This window comes from Malaclemys terrapin, chromosome 11 (genome assembly GCF_027887155.1).
Source record: "Malaclemys terrapin pileata isolate rMalTer1 chromosome 11, rMalTer1.hap1, whole genome shotgun sequence".
NCBI lineage: Eukaryota > Metazoa > Chordata > Testudines > Emydidae > Malaclemys > Malaclemys terrapin.
In genome coordinates this window covers 13,441,237-13,459,696 of record NC_071515.1, presented here as the reverse complement: position 1 = coordinate 13,459,696, position 18,460 = coordinate 13,441,237, and the positions used below count along the sequence as shown (strand labels likewise).

At 40.0% G+C, this 18,460-nt stretch overlaps 1 protein-coding gene across 1 annotated transcript in view; it reads left to right on the top strand.

Moving 5' to 3' along the window:
* SPAG16 (sperm associated antigen 16) overlaps positions 1 to 18,460 on the top strand; it is a 774,791-nt gene that overhangs the window by 485,223 nt on the left and 271,108 nt on the right. Inside the window, exon 12 of the mRNA XM_054044528.1 lies at positions 13,847 to 14,032. Within this exon, the coding sequence (XP_053900503.1) occupies positions 13,847 to 14,032 (186 nt within the window). The remainder of the gene's footprint in view (positions 1 to 13,846; positions 14,033 to 18,460) is intronic.

The following is an 18,460-nucleotide window of genomic DNA, read 5'->3' as shown; positions in this document are numbered from 1 at the left end:
GTGGGTCTGACTGAATGAGCAGATGCTACATTGTTTTAAAATACAACTGCCCTTTAATGTAGCCAAAGCTCCTTTCACATAGCCCTTGTCTCCCATAGAACAGGTGAGAGGTGGCTCTCAAAGAGAACATTCTGTTTCCATTTCCACAGCTTTCCTATGACACCACACCCACTTGTCAACCAAATAGTGGAGGAAAGGAAACCAATTACAATGTCATTGAACAACAGACAAACACAAACATATTATGAAAGACTCTAACTACTATGAAGAGTGGGATGAAAAGATACCTATAATTTGCAGTAGGCTTATTATGCATTACTAGTTTTAGAGAGAATTTCTAAAGGCTTCCAGAAGGCAGTTTGTGTGTCACCTCCTTGTTAAAAGTAACAGTAATTGCTGACTTGGTTGAGCCAGAAATACGATGAGAACAGTTTTTTAGTGGTATTTTGGTGCAAAGCCTATATTAACAAAAATAGATAACTGAACTCTTCCATCCTTCCTCCTTCCCTCAATAAACAAACAAAAAAGCTTATTTGTTTTTCATCTGAATGTGTTCAACATTCTTTTGGGCTTTTCAATACAACATGGGGAACTAAGTGTTTGGAAGTAACTGAGAAGCGACATCAATAGGTTAGTGGAAGCAATATATTACTGTCCAGCATGATCTTTTTAGCCCAATGCAGTGAACTCAGCTTTCTGAAAGACAGAGATACATATTTTTCTTTTCTTTTTTTCCTTTTGTAACTGATTTTTAAGGGTATTTAGCAAAGTCAGAGTACACTCAATAGGGGCCAAGCCCAGCACAGCATTGGAGAGCAGGGAAACAGACTAGTGTGCTTTGAGCACAGGTTTCCTGCTGGCTAGGAGTGGATTCCTCAGGTTGGGCCAGGGCCCTGCATTTTGGAGTGGATAAATTCATGGTGGTTAAGTCCATTAATGGCTATTAACCAAGATGGGTAAGGAATGGTGTCCCTAGCCTCTGTTTGTCAGAGGGTGGAGATGGAGGGCAGGAGAGAGATCACTTGATCATTGCCTGTTAGGTTCACTCCCTCTGGGGGCACCTGGCATTGGCCACTGTCAGTAGACAGGATACTGGGCTGGATGGACCTTTAGTGTGACCCAGTACGGCCATTGTTATGTTATGTTCCTGTGAGGTGGAGGAGTGTGCCTGCCATCGACCAGCAAGTGCTTGCTGCTGTGTTTGCTGGACCTGAAATTTCTTAATTGTTTTATAAAATGCCAGTTTAGGATTGAGTTTGAACCTTTTTAATTTAATTCATTCTTGTCCCAGTTTTGATGATAAATGAGGAAAAGAAAGACCTTTTCATATGTTTGTGATTTCTGACTCCTTCTGTGGCATCAGCCACCTGGATAAATGACACACTGTGTAGGTTAATAAAACAGGTTCTTTCCTAGGCTCATGTTTGTTTTTAAGGGAGTGTCATTCTACAGTTATAGCATGAGAGATGTGTGTTGTAGATTCATAGAATAAGTGAGGGAGAGGGAAGGCAGAAAGAAATTGGGTGTGCATTATATGCAACAAAATAGGGGATTTTAATTTAAAAAATCTATTATAAATAACACTGCTCTACATCCAAAATGCTTCTGGAAATAAATGTAGTCAAACTTTACTAATTCTGGGTCACTGAGAACGAAAATGATGCTTAAAATTGTTGATTGGCTCTAGTTTTCAAGATATGCTACTGGGTCAGTATATACAACCCTTGACTTGGGAATGGCGGAGGATAAGTGAGTTATAAAGGGAAGGGATCTCAATTTAAACCAGAAATGACTAAAATACATCTTTGACTGGATCTATGAATAAATCTATGACTGGGTTTGGACAGTACTTGCTTTTTAGGCAAAACAATGAATGATGCAATCTGAGGCTGGTATTGCGTCATACAAGATATGAATTGCATCATGTTATTCCTAGAAGTCATGGATGATGCAATCATAACGAAGAATACATCACTCTGCTGAACAAATTGCCCTATATCAGCTCTAGAAATCATACAGTGTCATGCTCTCTTATTTGTCAGTGTTTGATTTTGCAAAGGGACACATTTCTGTTTAGCCAAAGTGAGCAGAGATGCCTCGTACTTGTGTGAACAGTGCAGATAACTTCTGCTATGTTTGTGGTGAAGTGACTTTTGCATCACAAAAGCGCAGTATAACCACTATGGTTAAGAAAGCCTATCACCTTTATTTTGGCTGCAAAATTGGAGATCAGGACAAGAGGTGAGCCCCACACATATGCTGCAACACTTGTGCAACAAATCTTCACCAGTGGTTGAACAGGAAAAGGAAATCTATGCCTTTTGCAATGCCAATGATTTGGAGAGAGCCAACAGATCATACCAGCAATTGTTACTTCTGCATGGTGCCTGCAGTTGATAAAGGTGTGTCAAAGAAGAAAAAGTGGACTGTGCATTATCCAAACATTCCATCAGCTATACGCCCAGTACCCCACGGAGAAGGACTGCCGGTTCCTGATGCACCAGAATCATTCTCACTTGAGTCAGACGAGGAAGAGGAAGAGGATGAAACTTCTGGTCCTGAACCATCAATGTCACAGGACCCACATTTTCTCTCATCCTCCTCCTCTGAACCACACCTCATAACACAAGGTGAACTGAATGACCTTGTCAGGTATTTGGAACTACCCAAGAGTAAGGCAGAGCTGTTGGGCTCCAGACTACAGCAGTGGAATCTCCTGGCAGGTGATGTTAGGGTTTCCATGTTCCATGACCGTCAAAAGGATCTTGTCCCATTCTTCTTCATGGAAGGTGATCTTGTAGCCTGCAACAACATCGATGGTGTGATGGCAGCCCTCAACATCGTTCACGATCCAGATGAGTGGAGACTGTTCATTGATTCATCGAAGACGAGTCTTAAAGCTGGTTTACTGCATAATGGCAATGTTTTGCCATCAATTCCAGTTGGTCATGCAGTCCATATGAAGGAAACCTATGACAACATGAAACAACTTTTGAGGTGCATAAACGATGACCAATATCAGTGGCAGCTTTGTCGCGATTTGAAGGTTGTTGCTCTCTTGCTTGGTCTGCAGACTGGATACACAAAGTACTGCTGTTTTCTCTGCGAATGGGATAGTCGTGCAAGAGATTCCCACTACATCAAGAAAGATTGGCCACTCTGACAATCATTGGAGCCTGGGAGGAAAAGTGTTCAGCATCCACCACTTGTTGAATCAAGGAAGATTTTGTTACCACCCTTACACATCAAGCTGGGTCTGATGAAGAACTTTGTCAAGGCCATTGACAAAACACAAGCAGCTTTCAAGTACCTCCATGGAAAATTTCCAAGGTTAAGTGAAGCTAAGATTAAGGAAGGTGTCTTTGTTGGTCCTCAGATTCGTGAACTTCTTCGAGATGATGCATTTGACCATGCACTGCGTGGCAAGGAAAAGATGGCATGGAAAGCCTTCCAGTTAGTGGCAATAAATTTTCTCGGAAACAACAAGGTTGTTGGTGGAAAACCTCCTCAAGGCATACAAAAGCCTTGGTTGCAACATGTCACTAAAGATACATTTTTTGCGCTCTCATCTAGATTTTTTTCCACCGAACTGCGGAGCAGTGAGCGACGAGCATGGCGAGCGATTTCACCAGGACATTGCAACAATGGAGAAACGCTATCAGGGCAAATGGAGCCCATCAGTGCTTGCAGACTATTGCTGGACAGTGACAAGAGATGCTCCATTTAATGAATACAAGAGAGAAGCCAAGAAGCGCCGAGTAGACACTGAATAGGACTAAACTATGTACATAATAGTTTTTTGCCTTTTGTTTCATAATCAATTTTATTTATATAACCCTTTTGCTGATTTTTAAAGTGTTACATAAACAGGACAGGTGAAATATTATCATGTAAAGCAACCATAAACACATGAAAAGACCTAGGTTTACAATTTATGATTAAAACTCTACTATCTACACAATATACATAGACATAAAATGTAAAAACTTAAATAGCTTAGAAACAGTAGCTAATTGGTTGTTTTAATTGTCATATTTGAATTCAGCACATCAAAATACATAATAAATAGCACATTTTATCTCTGAAGCAGACGACTTCTCAAAAATTGTAGACCAGTGTAACCTGATTTACAGAGCAGCAAAATTTAGTAAATACATCACCACGTTTTCAGCCTCAGTCTTAAGTATAAAAGAATTTCTGCTAGAAACTAAGTCATACATGATATCTAACTGGTATTGATATCTAACACTGGTAGCTCATCTGGGACTGCTAGCAGCAAATATCTCCAATAGCTGGTGATGGGACATTAAATGGGGAGGGCTCTGAGTTACTACAGAGAATTCTTTCCCAGGTGTCTGGCTGGTGGGTCTTACCCATGTGCTCAGGATCTAACTGATTGTCATATTTGGGGTCAGGAAGGAATTTTCCCCAAGTCAGATTGGCAGAGACCCTGTAGGGGTTTTGCCTTCCTCTTCAGCATGGGGCACTTGCAGTTTAAGATAGTGTAAATGGTGGATTCTGTGTAACTTGAAGTCTTTAAATGATGATTTGTGGGTTTCAGTAACTCGCCAGAGGTTAGAGTTCTATTACAAGAGTGGGTGGGTGATGTTCTGTGGCCTGCAATGTTCAGGAGGTCAGACTAGATCTTTCTGAATTTAGAGGCTATGAGTCTAATCTAGACTGAGTTCTTAGGAGCTGCAGACAAGTTAAATAGGCCCTTGACTCCACCCCTTTTGTATTGCAACCAATCAGCCTCCTCCACCATTCCATGCTGTGGAATGTTTTTCCTTTAATTTAAAACATTATTCCACCTTTTCCCTCTAAGTAGGAGGTAATAAGGACCCACCACCAACAACATATTCAAATAAGCACAACAAATCAAAATGAGAACCAAGAAAAAGCTAAACTAAGGATTGGCCATCCACAGAGGGAAGCTGCAGTGCCACATTCTCAGCACCAGATGGTGCAGTATGAGGGATAAACAGCAGCACCCACAAGCCCCATCACATGAGCTAAAACAGAGTCCATCAGCAAATACCCACTCTCCTGCGTTGTGTCCTGGTCTCTGGCTTTTGTAATGAGGTCTGAAAGAAGGAAGAAATCAGCTGTGCAGTATGCACCCTGCTGTTGTTTGTTTTTCTTCCCTACCTTTCCCCTGGGGCTTTCCATACAGTTTCAGTGAAGGATTTTAATGCAACTAAAATAGGTTTTTTGGTATTAACCTAAGGGATAAAGCTATTAAATGTTTTTCTCCTGCTCAGTGGTAGCCTGCTCTGTCACAGGGAGTAGTACAGCTATTCTGTAAATCCAGATTTAGAATAATTGCATACTTGTAAAGTAATAATAATTAACAGAAATGTTATTTTTGCACTTTAGGATTAATTTTATTGCTTTTTTATTTGTGCTATTATTTCTCAAGTATGATAATAAAAATAGATAGTTTAAAATTTCTTAGACTGTATTTCAAAATGGTTTATATTGGTGGTTGTCTTTATTTTACAAAATGAACTTAACTGAAATTTACCTCACTCTCTTCCTGAAAACTCCATGCCTCCAGCTGGCATGCTACTGTTCAACTCTAGTCAGGTGTTGCCCCCTCCACCTGTTGCCATTGTCCCTCTTAGAGTTATGAAACAAAACTTTAAGGAAGAGTCACCCAAGCTCTTGCCCTGGCCCTGTCTGTCCTTGTTTGGAGACCCCATAATTATCACCCTGACCTATGAATCTCTGCTCATCTATTATATATTAGACTGTAAGGTTCTCAGGATAGGAACCTTGTCTTATGTCTGCAGAGCACTATGCATACCCATGGCACATGCAAGTAGCATAGATGTCATTAAGTTTATGTATGTCATAAAATCTGAACCTGTATATCTTAGGATGGGTACACCCCTTCATTAATATGGGGACAATCTGTGCTCTAGGATTTAGCTACTTCCTGCATTTTACTAGCATCTCCTCAGGAGTGAGAGCATCAACCAAGTTGCTTTTATTCACCTTTCAACATCTTAGGAACACTACCATCTTGGTATGATGAAAATGAGACTGAGCTAATGGCCATGCAAGCACAATAGTCCTATTCTCCCACAAAGGGGCCTTCAATGTTATGTGGAATAAGGAGTGGTGATAGGAATGAAGCTTGCAAAACCCTACACAAGAACATTTGGGACAGAAACTCAATTGCCCAGTGTCACTGTGAGGGATCCCTCCCCTCAGCCCTTGCTTCATGAACAAGACCTCATGGCCAATAGTATGAAAGGCAGCTCAGAGATCTATTCATACTGACCCTTTTCCATCCAGCAAGGAGACTGCTATGCATGGAGGCTGAAAGGGATCAGGGAAACCTGTGTAACTCAGATGACATAATTCACTTCTCCCAAACTTTCTCAAAAACTTTAGCTAAAAAGACAGTTTAAGAGGCAAGCCAACAACTGGCAGGATCACCAGCATCAAGAGGTGGATTCATAAGCAGAGGCCTAAAGGCAGCTGAGAGAAACTGTGTGTATTCCCCACTTGTGAAGATGTCAGCCCTGCATAAGTAGGGACAGGGCATTGGTGGTGGCAGACCACCTGGCTGGCTGTGGGCCTATCAGCTGGCACAGGGATGGCGCTGGAATAAGCTAAAAAGGTACATTTAAACTGCGTTAATGTTAAAAATGTAAAAACATATTGAAATTTTCCACACTGCAGCTGCACTATCCACCACAAGGCACATCACTAATCCCCCCCGCCTCCCGTCCCCAGGACTAAATGAGAAAAATAAATATTTATATATAAAAAGAGAATTGACTAGATTGTATAATTCTTATATCTATTTAAAACAGCTAAAGGTAGTGGTGAGAGAAATGCATAAAAAAAGAAGACCGTTAATGTTAAATAAAATGTTGTCGCTGCAGCGTCCTAATCTGTCTTGGTCTGGGACCTTGCCGCTGTAGCACTAATGGAAAAGTATAATGTTTAAATGGTTCCTCAGCAGGTTGAAGTCAACAGAGCTACCCCAATTTACACCACCTGGGGATCTGGCCTGTTATGTTATGTTAGAAATATGAAACAGATTAAAGCCTATACTTTTTATTATTTTGATTTTTCCATTTTACCTACATTTATTTAATGTTACATTTTTTTTGAGGTAATATATTAGAACTTGCCTTCTTGATATAAAGATGGTAAATTACTAATCCCTGGATTTACTTATAATTTGGTTTGGTTAAAGGAAGAATATTTCTTATCTGTAATAAATCATGCCTCTTTAATGTACTAGAGTTCTTTGTTTGAAATTTGGAGATAAGAACATTATTCTGATTAGTCTAGATTAGAGAATTCTGTGAGAAACTTCACAAGGAGCTAACAAAACTAGATGAATTGCTACTATAGTGGCCGATGAAATTCACGATTGACAAAATTATCAGTGAATGTGTACTTCTGGGCAAACTGGAGTTAAAGCTAAAGTAACATCCCTAGATTTTATAACATCATTCTTACAGCTGATTAAAAATTCTGTAGCATCTCTATTTAGAATTAGAAATGGATATTCTTTACTAAACTGAATATGAAAACCAATTATACAATCAATACAGTGGCCCATATGATTTTTTAAAACTTTGATTTTAAATTTCATTCATTTAATGTTATCCCATATTGAGTTTTCACTGTGCCTCAGATTTTTATATGGACAATGTTTAACTGCATCATACAAGATGCAGGTTGGCAGCTGAAGGTTTTGACAGCTGGATTGGGACTTTTCATAGTTGGGGAGGTCATGACACACAGTTTGAGATCTTGAGATAATCCTGTTAAATTGTTGTTTCTGCTCAGAAATGATCAGCAGTGAAATGCTGGCATTTATGTTGCCTTGTTTACAGTTGAGAGTTAACACCTCCTGGAGATGAATAGGCAGTTCTTTTTCTGAACCATTGGTGTGGGCTGACTGCAGACTCAGGAAGGTAACACTGCATCAGTTAGCTTTGAAAATGTGAACCAAATACATGTTTTGCAACAATAAATGCTAGAAATTACACACACACACCCATAATATCAAGGGTAAATTCCTGGCTGCAGAATCACAAAATGCCTATGGCCCTAATCGTAGGTGTGTAAGAATCAGTCAGTGAGTATTAGTAGTGCTGTTTTCTAGGAAATATGCTGGAGCTGAAGGGATAATGGATTTGTAATTAGGGAGTCTGTTTTGTCCGTGGTATGCATCTATAGAACTTTTTGGAATGCAGGAATGGGAGAAGTAGATGTTAGGGTTGAACCAGACTTGGGAATTGGTGGAAAGAATAGAATGGTAGGGGAAAGGAATCAAGTGTCAGAGTAGCAGCCGTGTTAGTCTGTATCCGCAAAAAGAACAGGAGTACTTGTGGCACCTTAGAGACTAACAAATTTATTAGATCATAAGCTTTCGTGGACTACATACAGCCCACTTCTTCGGATACATCTGAAGAAGTGGGCTGGAGTCCACGAAAGCTTATGCTCTAATAAATTTGTTAGTCTCTAAGGTGCCACAAGTACTCCTGTTCTTTTTGCGAATCAAGTGTGGAGACCAGCAGTCAAAGGTAAGTACATGCAGCTGGTAATGATATGGCAATCAATTCATAGGGTCTTGGGGGCTCTATTTAGATCATTCCAAGAGGCAATAGCTGCGTCCCTTCTATGTGGAGTGGGAGTTCTGGTCTTTGATCACAAATCTGAAAGCATTTGTATCTTGTATCTTTTAATTTAGAGCAGAATGGGGGGGAAAGGTTCATGAAGATTTAGCAAGATTTAATGCTCTATTTCTATCAGTGGAAGCTGAAACTGATATTTCCAAAACTCTCTGTGCTCTAATAATTTTTAAAAAATGTAGTTTTAGGAAGTAAATGTAGTCTTTGAAACAATGCAGGGAATTACAGCTTTAATGGAATCTGTACTGGAGATAAAATGTGAAGCACTACTCTTGATAAACTGTATTTTATTCCTAATAAAACTTTGGTCCTTCTAAAAATCCTGAAGAGGAAAAAAGAAAACCCTCTTAGATCAGTGTAGGACTGTTATAGCTGAGAGTCATTCTGTTTCCAAGATCGAGAAAAAAATATGGCCTAATTTGTAATAGTTGGCATGCAGAATTGTGCACACACATTTCCATGTGTTAGAGCTGAAAGCAAAAATTAGGATTGTGTCCTGTAACTATATTGTGGTCCCTTATGTCTATGCATGGATGATAATTTATTAACACCTGGAAACATAGAATTAGACAATAAGGCCACCAACATCTGTCTGCCTATTGTGCAGTTGTGGGAAATTAGCCAGGTGGAACACACCTACCTTCCCCTGAGTCAGTGCTTCAGGCGGATATGAAAAACTCCAAGTTCTCTGACCAAATGCCCAGGTGAAGATTCCTTCTCATTCCCAAATCTGAGGATCAGTAAATCCCTGTGCATATAGGGTTTTACACAAAGTTCACTGGCTTCAATGGGAGACTTTCCATTGACTTCAGAGTGGTTTGGGTCAGGCCCATAAGAACGAATCCTATATTAAGCATCTATCTTCATGTATAACCTAAATTACCTTTTTATGTCCATGTGCATTTCTTCGTCAGGCTTAGTAAGGTTCTGCTAGTAATCCATGAACTGTAAATATTGTTTACCCCATGAAAGGGAGAGAAAGCCCTCCATCTAATTAACCAAAACTCTTTTTCTCTTGTGAATAAATCTTACACTTGTAGAGTCCCTAATGGGAATTACTGCTGATAATTGGGGCAGCGTTAGCTTAGCATTAATGTGGCATTTCTAATATATTTTTGCATTGAATAGTTACTATATATTCCAGTAAAAATATAAATAATACATCATAGATCTGTATGCCTGTGTATATATTATAGACAGATAAACATTTGCTATAGGTATAATATAATGTCAACTTATTAAGATAATAAAATCAGGCAAGTATAAAGATAAATATTATATCAAACAGATGTAGAGTGGTCACACTTTTAAAAACTTGTCACTAGCTCTAGAGAACAAAATGTTATCTTAGTATCTGTAAATATAATGAATGCTGCAGTTTGATAAGACAAATTTGGAAATATGTTAAGCCTGACAAATGTTAACTGCATGTATAATATGTTTGTAATCAGGACATTTTGATTTAGGAGCCTAACTGTAGGTTTTTTTTAAATTTGGCATGTGTATTTTCATGATCACTTATTTAAGTGCTGTCCAAGTTTGCCAGTGTCATGACTTCAAAATGTATTTTCAGTAATGAAATGCTGTTGGGCCCGACAACAGACATTCCCAACAACACTGCATGTGTGTCAACTGTGGGCTTTTGTGTATGCTGCCATGGGGATTGCATGGATATGGGGATCCATATCCCCATATGGATCCTCAGTTGGTGTAACCCCATTGACGTTAATGAAGCTACACTTGATTTACACCAGGTGAGGATCTGACCCTTAATGTTGCAGGAGGTGTGGTATTGGGTACCTTTATTTTACACCTTCCTTGCACTTACTTACCACTACCAGAAGCCATCCTTCATGGGACTCTTCCTTTCACGTGCAGTATTTTTGACTGATGCACACTCTGCCCTCCCACTCATTACAGAAGAAAAACCAGACTCCATTTGCACTACCACAGAATGCCAATGGGGATTCATTGAGACTACTTTCCTATGTATACATGTTTTCTGGGCAGCTTACATCAGATGTCTAACTTACATCCCCAAGAGAGACAGAATTTGGGCCAATGAACTTGTGTTTCATGGAGCTTTTTTGGGACTGTGTATTTAAAAGTTTGTAAGTAAATAAAGCCTCATTATGAATCACAATGACCATAAATGTGGCAGTCATTTTGAATCAGTCATATTTTCCATCACATCCATTTTATGGCTGTTTCCAGTTTTGTTTTAAAATTATTTTTGAATAAAAAAACTTGAATGTTCTTAGCCCAAGAATATATTTTTTAGTAAATTTCCCTCCCATCATCCAAAATGTGGTCTGTATAAACGAATAAAAGGAATAATAGCTCATCACTATGTTACTTTTATATGTCCCTTGAACTTAGAGTTGGCTTGAATTATTAAAAGGGCAAATGATTCATTAATAATAACACATTTGCTCGTAGCAATTTGGCCAAATTAGGGTCTCATCCTGCAAACCTTACTCATACTAGATGCTTTTATGCTTGGAAATATTAGAGAATGGGTAGCAGAATTGGGCCCAATGGTTTTAAAACTGCAGGGAGATGTAACTTTGAAAAGTTTCTCCTTGACGTGAGGTGTAATTGGTTTTACAATGATTTTTGATAGAAATAGCAGGTCAAAACCACGTGTTAAAAATGGCCTAAAACTATACTTAGGGTACATCTGCACAGCAAAAAGAGACCTGCGGTAATGAGTCTGAGAGCCCAGGTCAACTGATTTGGGCTTGCAGAGCTCACGCTATGGAGGTAAAAATAACAGTATAAAAATTCGGGCTCAGGCTGGAACCCAGGCTCTGAAATCTAGTGAGGGGCCAAGTCCCAGAACCCTACCACCAGCCTGAGCCCAAACATCTACACTGTTATTTTTAGCCCCGTAGCATGAACCTGAGTCAATTGACCTGGGCTCTGAAACTCGCTGTGTTTGGGTTTGTTTTTTGTTTGTTTTGCAGTGCAGCCATGCCCTTTGACAATATTTCATAATGCCAAGTGAGCCTTTAAGATCTATCCAATAAATGAGACACATTTTTCAAGCTGTCTCAGTACGCATGTTTACGCAACAATCTGTCAGACATCTATCGGAAAAGAAAGAGGGGGAGGAAGTAATAGATGTAAGAAAGGCCATTCTGTTACAAGGCACAGAAGACTGAATATCTCAGTTTGTCATCAATCTGAATATACTCTTAGGAGTGATGTCCTGCTGTGATCCTTGAGGTCAGTACTGCAGCTGTTCACAGTCCTCACATTTTCATGTCAGAGGGGCTGATGGAAGGATGTTCTCAACAGAGAGTCATCACCTCTGGACAATACATTCTCCACCAGTCTAACAAACCCAGTGTTTGCTGGATCTTTAAGGCAAGATCCACCCACACAGTAGTTTAGTTTCCTGAGAGCCCTAAGACTTTGGTCTAATTCCAGTTGTTGGGGTTAGTGTGGCGGGGAGGGGTGACTGGAGGGTGCTAAGTGATACACAGGAGGTCAGCTTATCAGGGGTTGAAAACCTTTCAGAAGTGAAAAGAACAGGAGTACTTGTGGCACCTTCAGAAGTGGTGTGCCGAGTCTTCATTTATTCACTCTGATTTAAGGTTTCGCGTGCCAGTAATACATTAACGTTTTTAGAAGGTCTCTTTCTATAAGTCTATAATATATAACTAAACTATTGTTGTATGTAAAGTAAATAAGGTTTTTAAAATATTTAAGAAGCTTCATTTAAAATTAAATTAAAATGCAGAGCCACCCGGACCAGTGGCCAGGACCTCAGCAGTGTGAGTGCCACTGCAAATCAGCTCGCGTGCCGCCTTTGGCACGCATGCCATAGGTTGCCTACCCCTGGCTCAGATAATCTGATGGTCCCTTCTGGCCTTAAACTCTGTCTCTGTGTTTCCACAGCTATTTTCTCAGGCTACATCTACACTACAGGGGGGAGTCGATTTAAGATACGCAAATTCAGCTACGTGAATAGCGTAGCTGAATTCGACGTATCGCAGCCGACTTACCCCGCTGTGAGGACGGTGGCAAAATCGACCTCCGCGGCGTCCCGTCGACGGCGCTTACTCCCACCTCTGCTGGTGGAGTAAGAGCGTCGATTCGGGGATCGATTGTCGCGTCCCAACGGGACGCGATAAATCGATCCCCGAGAGGTCGATTTCTACCCGCCGATTCAGGCGGGTAGTGTAGACCCAGCCTCAGTGGCGGAGATATCAGGTGTAATAGTTCAGACATATGACCTGAAGTCATTTGTAGTACACCTCTACCCCGATATAACGTTGTCCTCGGGAGCCAAAAAAATCTTACTGCGTTATAGGTGAAACCGCGTTATATCAAACTTGCTTTGATCCGCCGGAGTGCGCAGCCCTGCTCCTCCCCCCCCCCCCCCCCAAGCGCTGCTTTACCATGGTATATCCAAATTCATATTATATCGGGTCGTGTTATATCAGGGTAGAGGTGTATTCGATTTTGTATGTGATCTCACAGCATTCTTTTCTTTGATGCATTTATAAATAAAATAGAAGGCCAGATCCTTGGCTGGTGTAAATTGGGGAAGCTCTGTTATCTTCAGTAGACCTATGCCTATTTACATCAGCTCAAGATCTGACAAAAAATCTGAGTGGAGTTCTGTTTTCACGCATTTATATAATATATAATGAATCTGCTGTATGTTAACTAATGTAATGAGATCTTACTGAGAGAGACGAGACAGAATTATAATGTTTAAATAATAATTTTTTGGTTAAAAACTAGTATGGATTTTGAAAAAAAAAGATTTTTCCCTTAACCTCTTTTACCCTTTTATGAAAGCAATTATTTGAGCTTAAGTTACTTTATTGCTGATCACCTTAAAAATTAGAAAAAGTGAGTTATTTTTGAAATCCATGTTTACTTTCTCTTGAAATAAAGCTATTTTAAGTATTTTTTTCTTTTCTCTCAATATGACTTCATTAATACACACTAAAATGCCATTTTCATCTGCATCTGTATCAGAAAGCAGTGTAAAGACAGGACTTTGAGATTTTTTAGCACATTTTTTCTATACTTTATTCAAAATGTAACTCTAGGTGCCCATCCTGTACTTCTATAGAGAAAAAAAGATAGTTTGCAGAAGGCCTCAAAGTAATCTTCCCCTCCATCTTTGCTAATGACCCCTCTCTCTTCTTTTTTCCTGGTAACAGTGGCACCAAACTGGTCACTTCAAGTGGAGATACAACAGTACGGATATGGGACTTCACAAAGGGTGAATGTATTCTGACTTTAGAAGGACACAGCCGTGCAGTCTGGGACTGCTCATGGCACTCCTGTGGAGATTTTGTGGCTTCTGCTTCCATGGACAACACCAGCAAAATATGGGACATTAACAGGTGTGTACTTATTGAAAATCATTGTGTAACTGATTGATAACTATAATTAACAGCAAAATGTGGTATGTTTTAGGTCACTTGTAGAGCTACAGATTTAGGCCCCTTTCCAGTAAAGCACGTGGTTGGCTTTCAGAATGAGTAGTCCCGGTGATGTCAACATTAGATTAAGAATGTATGTGCTTTGCTAGATCAGGGCTTTAGTAAGCTGAGCGGTGGGAAGCAGGTAATTTAGAGTATTTCAGAACAAGATTGTTTTATTCTGCATCTGAATTTCCTTGGTGATCAATGCTTTGTGAGCAAGAAACTTAAATGTGTGTTTTCTAGGCTTTGTTTTGACGCATGACTACACCACATTTTTAAATTTAAGACTAGACCAGTAAAACAATATTTCACTTATTTTAGTTATATTGTAAGTGTGATTCCTGACTGACTAAAGGACACATGCCCTATATCTAGACATGCCATACCGAAGGAAAAAACGCAGAATTTTGGCTTGCTTTTGGCTTAATTGGCTTGTGAGTTGCTTGTTGGCTAGTTTTTGGCTTGTAGCTCGTTGCTTCTTTTTTTTTTGATCGGCTCCTGGCAAGCAGGGGCAACGGGGGGGCAAGCAAGGGTAAGGGGAGAGAGAGAGTCAGGGTGCACAGCAGGCCCACCACAGTCCCAGACTGCACACCGGGGAGATCTAGTCACACAAGAGTGTTGGGGTTCTTAGGGATTGGCTTGTTTTGAAATAGGATTAGCTTGGTTTTTGGTTTATTGTTAAAGTCGGGGTGCTTATTTACCGTGTGAAAATTGGCAACTGTGCCTATATCCTTAATTTCCTTCTTTGGTCAAATTAGAGCCCACTTTATAGAAGACACTTCTAGAAATACTTGTGTGTTTCTACCTACAGCTCAGCTAATAATTGTTCCACTTTAATGAGATGACATTATATATTTCTTAATTTGCATATATGACTCCTTGTCCCAATCTAATCTCCCTCAACCCACAGTTCTGGCTTGTGTCCCTTCTGCATTTGAACCAGGCCGTTTTCTCTTCCATGCTTTCTGGCCCCAGCCGGGCGTCATTGAGAGCACAGGAGAGACAGTCTTCTGCTTTCGTTTTCCGTTCCTAAATCAGGCCTGGCCGACAGCAGTCCAGAGGTGCAATTGCAGGGAAAATCCTATTCAGTCTTGGGCTGGAGCATGCTCAGTGCTGATGAAGTCTTCAGAGTTTTGTACCTTGCCTGCAAAATCTAGCAACTCTCTGTAGAGCATCTGTGAACTGCAATTTTTCAAAGCCTTAAAGTTTGTCCAAATTTGGGCAGATTTTCACAGGGATGGCAAAAAGCACATCCCCAGCACAGAGGCACCTCTCCTGCAAAATTACAAGTCTCTGCTCTGAAGCGTGGGGGCACTAGATCACTTCAAAGAAAGTTTGCCAGCTTTTTTTATCGTGAACAAAACACTGTATTTTTCACTAGCCTTGTCCTTGGGAATGGATGAATCATTATAACTGAAATAAATAAATAAATAAATAAATAAATGTGCAGCACGCATCCAGCTTGTGAAATTTAAGCCTAAACAATGAAAGTTTAGCGAAGTTATAGGCAACCAAAAACAGGTTTTTTATAATGGGAAGTGTCGGGCAACCTTAATAAGAGGCAGTTCTACCAGCCTAACTATAACAGTCGTCTTTCTGAAAAGAAGTAATGGTTGGCATTAGGTTGAAACTTCTCATGTCTTCATGTATTGATCGCTTGTGTAGTTGCCTCTCTTCTTAACTTCTTGTAACTTGATTATCTTTCAGCATAATTTAAAACATATTCGTGACCTCTAATGAATAGTGCTAAGAATAGCTCTAATTGTATGTCTGAATGGTTTTAAATTTGCTTAGGGGTGGTTACGTTTTAGTCATCTTAAAATATCTCCACCAAGGAAGCTTTTGTTGTCAGAGAAATTAACGCAAAGCTTCACCACCAACCCTAGCCTCCCACTCTCACAAATTTGCAGCTGGCCTTTCTACCTTCTCTGTACAGTCTGATGTACATTTTGGATTCAGCAGTGGGGGAGGCTCAGCTGCTCCTACAACCACAAGTAAGCAGCACAGGGACAATGTGAAAGACATAATGGTCAAAATGCTTATCTCGAGTCGGAGGTGGTACAAGAATGTGGCACAATATACAAAGTCAGACTTAGGAGACTCAATGGTTATTAAATTAGAATGCTTACGTGGAAATTTCATTGGTTGATTTTTCTGTGTTGTCACAGTAGCCTGCATTCTTACTTATTTACTTTAATTTGATCATATTGAGTCCAAAAGGCAATAATAGAACATGCCCAGCTACTCTACTGAAGTTAGATCTCTTTGCACGATGTACTGTAGAAAAGATTTTCTGTATATACAGTATGTACAAATTGGGTATAGAAGACCTTTGGAAATGCTGATCCCCACAAATAGACAAGTTTCAGAGTAACAGCCGTGTTAGTCTGTATCCGCAAAAAGAAGAACAGGAGTACTTGTGGCACCTTAGAGACTAACAAATTTATTAGAGCATAAGCTTTCGTGGACTACAGCCCACTTCTTCGGATGCATATAGAATGGAACATATATTGAGGAGATATATATACACACATACAGAGAGCATAAACAGGTGGGAGTTGTCTTACCAACTCTGAGAGGTCAATTAATTAAGAGAAAAAAAACTTTTGAAGTGATAATCAAGCTAGCCCAGTACAGACAGTTTGATAATAAGTGTGAGAGTACTTACAAGGGGAGATAGAGTCAATGTTTGTAATGGCTCAGCCATTCCCAGTCCTTATTCAAACCGGAGTTGATTGTGTCTAGTTTGCATATCAATTCTAGCTCAGCAGTCTCTCTTTGCCAACTCTGTCCACATATCTATTCAAGTGACATCATCATAGGACCTAATCACATCAGCCATACCATCAGGGGCTCGTTCACCTGCACATCTACCAATGTGATATATGCCATCATGTGCCAGCAATGCCCCTCTGCCATGTACATTGGCCAGACCGGACAGTCTCTACGCAAAAGAATTAATGGACACAAATCTGACATCAGGAATCAAAATACTCAAAAACCAGTGGGAGAACACTTTAACCTGTCTGGTCATTCAGTGACAGACCTGCAGGTGGCTATATTACAACAGAAAAACTTCAAAAACAGACTCCAAAGAGAGACTGCTGAGCTAGAATTGATATGCAAACTAGACACAATCAACTCCGGTTTGAATAAGGACTGGGAATGGCTGAGCCATTACAAACATTGACTCTATCTCCCCTTGTAAGTACTCTCACACTTATTATCAAACTGTCTGTACTGGGCTAGCTTGATTATCACTTCAAAAGTTTTTTTTCTCTTAATTAATTGGCCTCTCAGAGTTGGTAAGACAACTCCCACCTGTTTATGCTCTCTGTATGTGTGTATATATATCTCCTCAATATATGTTCCATTCTATATGCATCCGAAGAAGTGGGCTGTAGTCCACGAAAGCTTATGCTCTAATAAATTTGTTAGTCTCTAAGGTGCCACAAGTACTCCTGTTCTTCTTTTTACAAATAGACAAATATTTACTATTCCCTACTAAAGACATAAAAAGAGAATATTTTGCTTGTCTCATAAAATGCCTCAAGCTGGCTATAAAAAAACGGGAAGGCACTGAAAATTAGATTGTGTTTGAAAATGTTGACCTTAAAATTTTGCACACTGGTCCATGCCACATGAGTCAGGATTCTCTGTGCATATTTTATCCGTGATACTCCCACTCCTTGAATACTGCACACAGTTCTGATCATCCCATTTCAAAAGAGACATATTAGAATTTGAAAGAGTATAGAGAAATGATTAGGGGTACGGAATAGTTTCTATATGAAAAGTGTTAAAAAAGACTGCACTGTTCATCTATTATGTCACAAAAGACAACATATTAATAATCATTTCATTATGATTGTATTTCTATTGCGGAAGCACTCATCGGCCCCAGTCAGCACTTGGACCCCTACTATGCTAGGCAGAGCGCACAGACGTAATGAAAACACCCTCCCTTCCAAAAAGAACTTACAGATCACATGAAGTGCTTTTTAAAACTTACATTGCTTCAACTGTGGCTGTAGGTGCAAAGAAGCTACTCCCTATGCAAACTTAATGGGCCCTTTGTACCAAAGGGGCAAAACTGTCTTACTGGCAGCTGGAGAGTCCCCTTGTCTGGAGGCTGCTGTTGGGGATAAACCAAACCCCTAGCTACAATCAGGGGAAAGTAAAGGTGATGCCATTTGCCAAGCTTCCCCTTTTCCCCCACAACTCTGGCTGATGTACTCCCTATTTAAGTACCACATGAAAAAGATGGTCACAGTCCTACTCCTGAGGGAGATGAGCTGGGGCGAGACTCCAGATGGTATGAAAGGGAGGGGTGCATTCTCTGCCCCC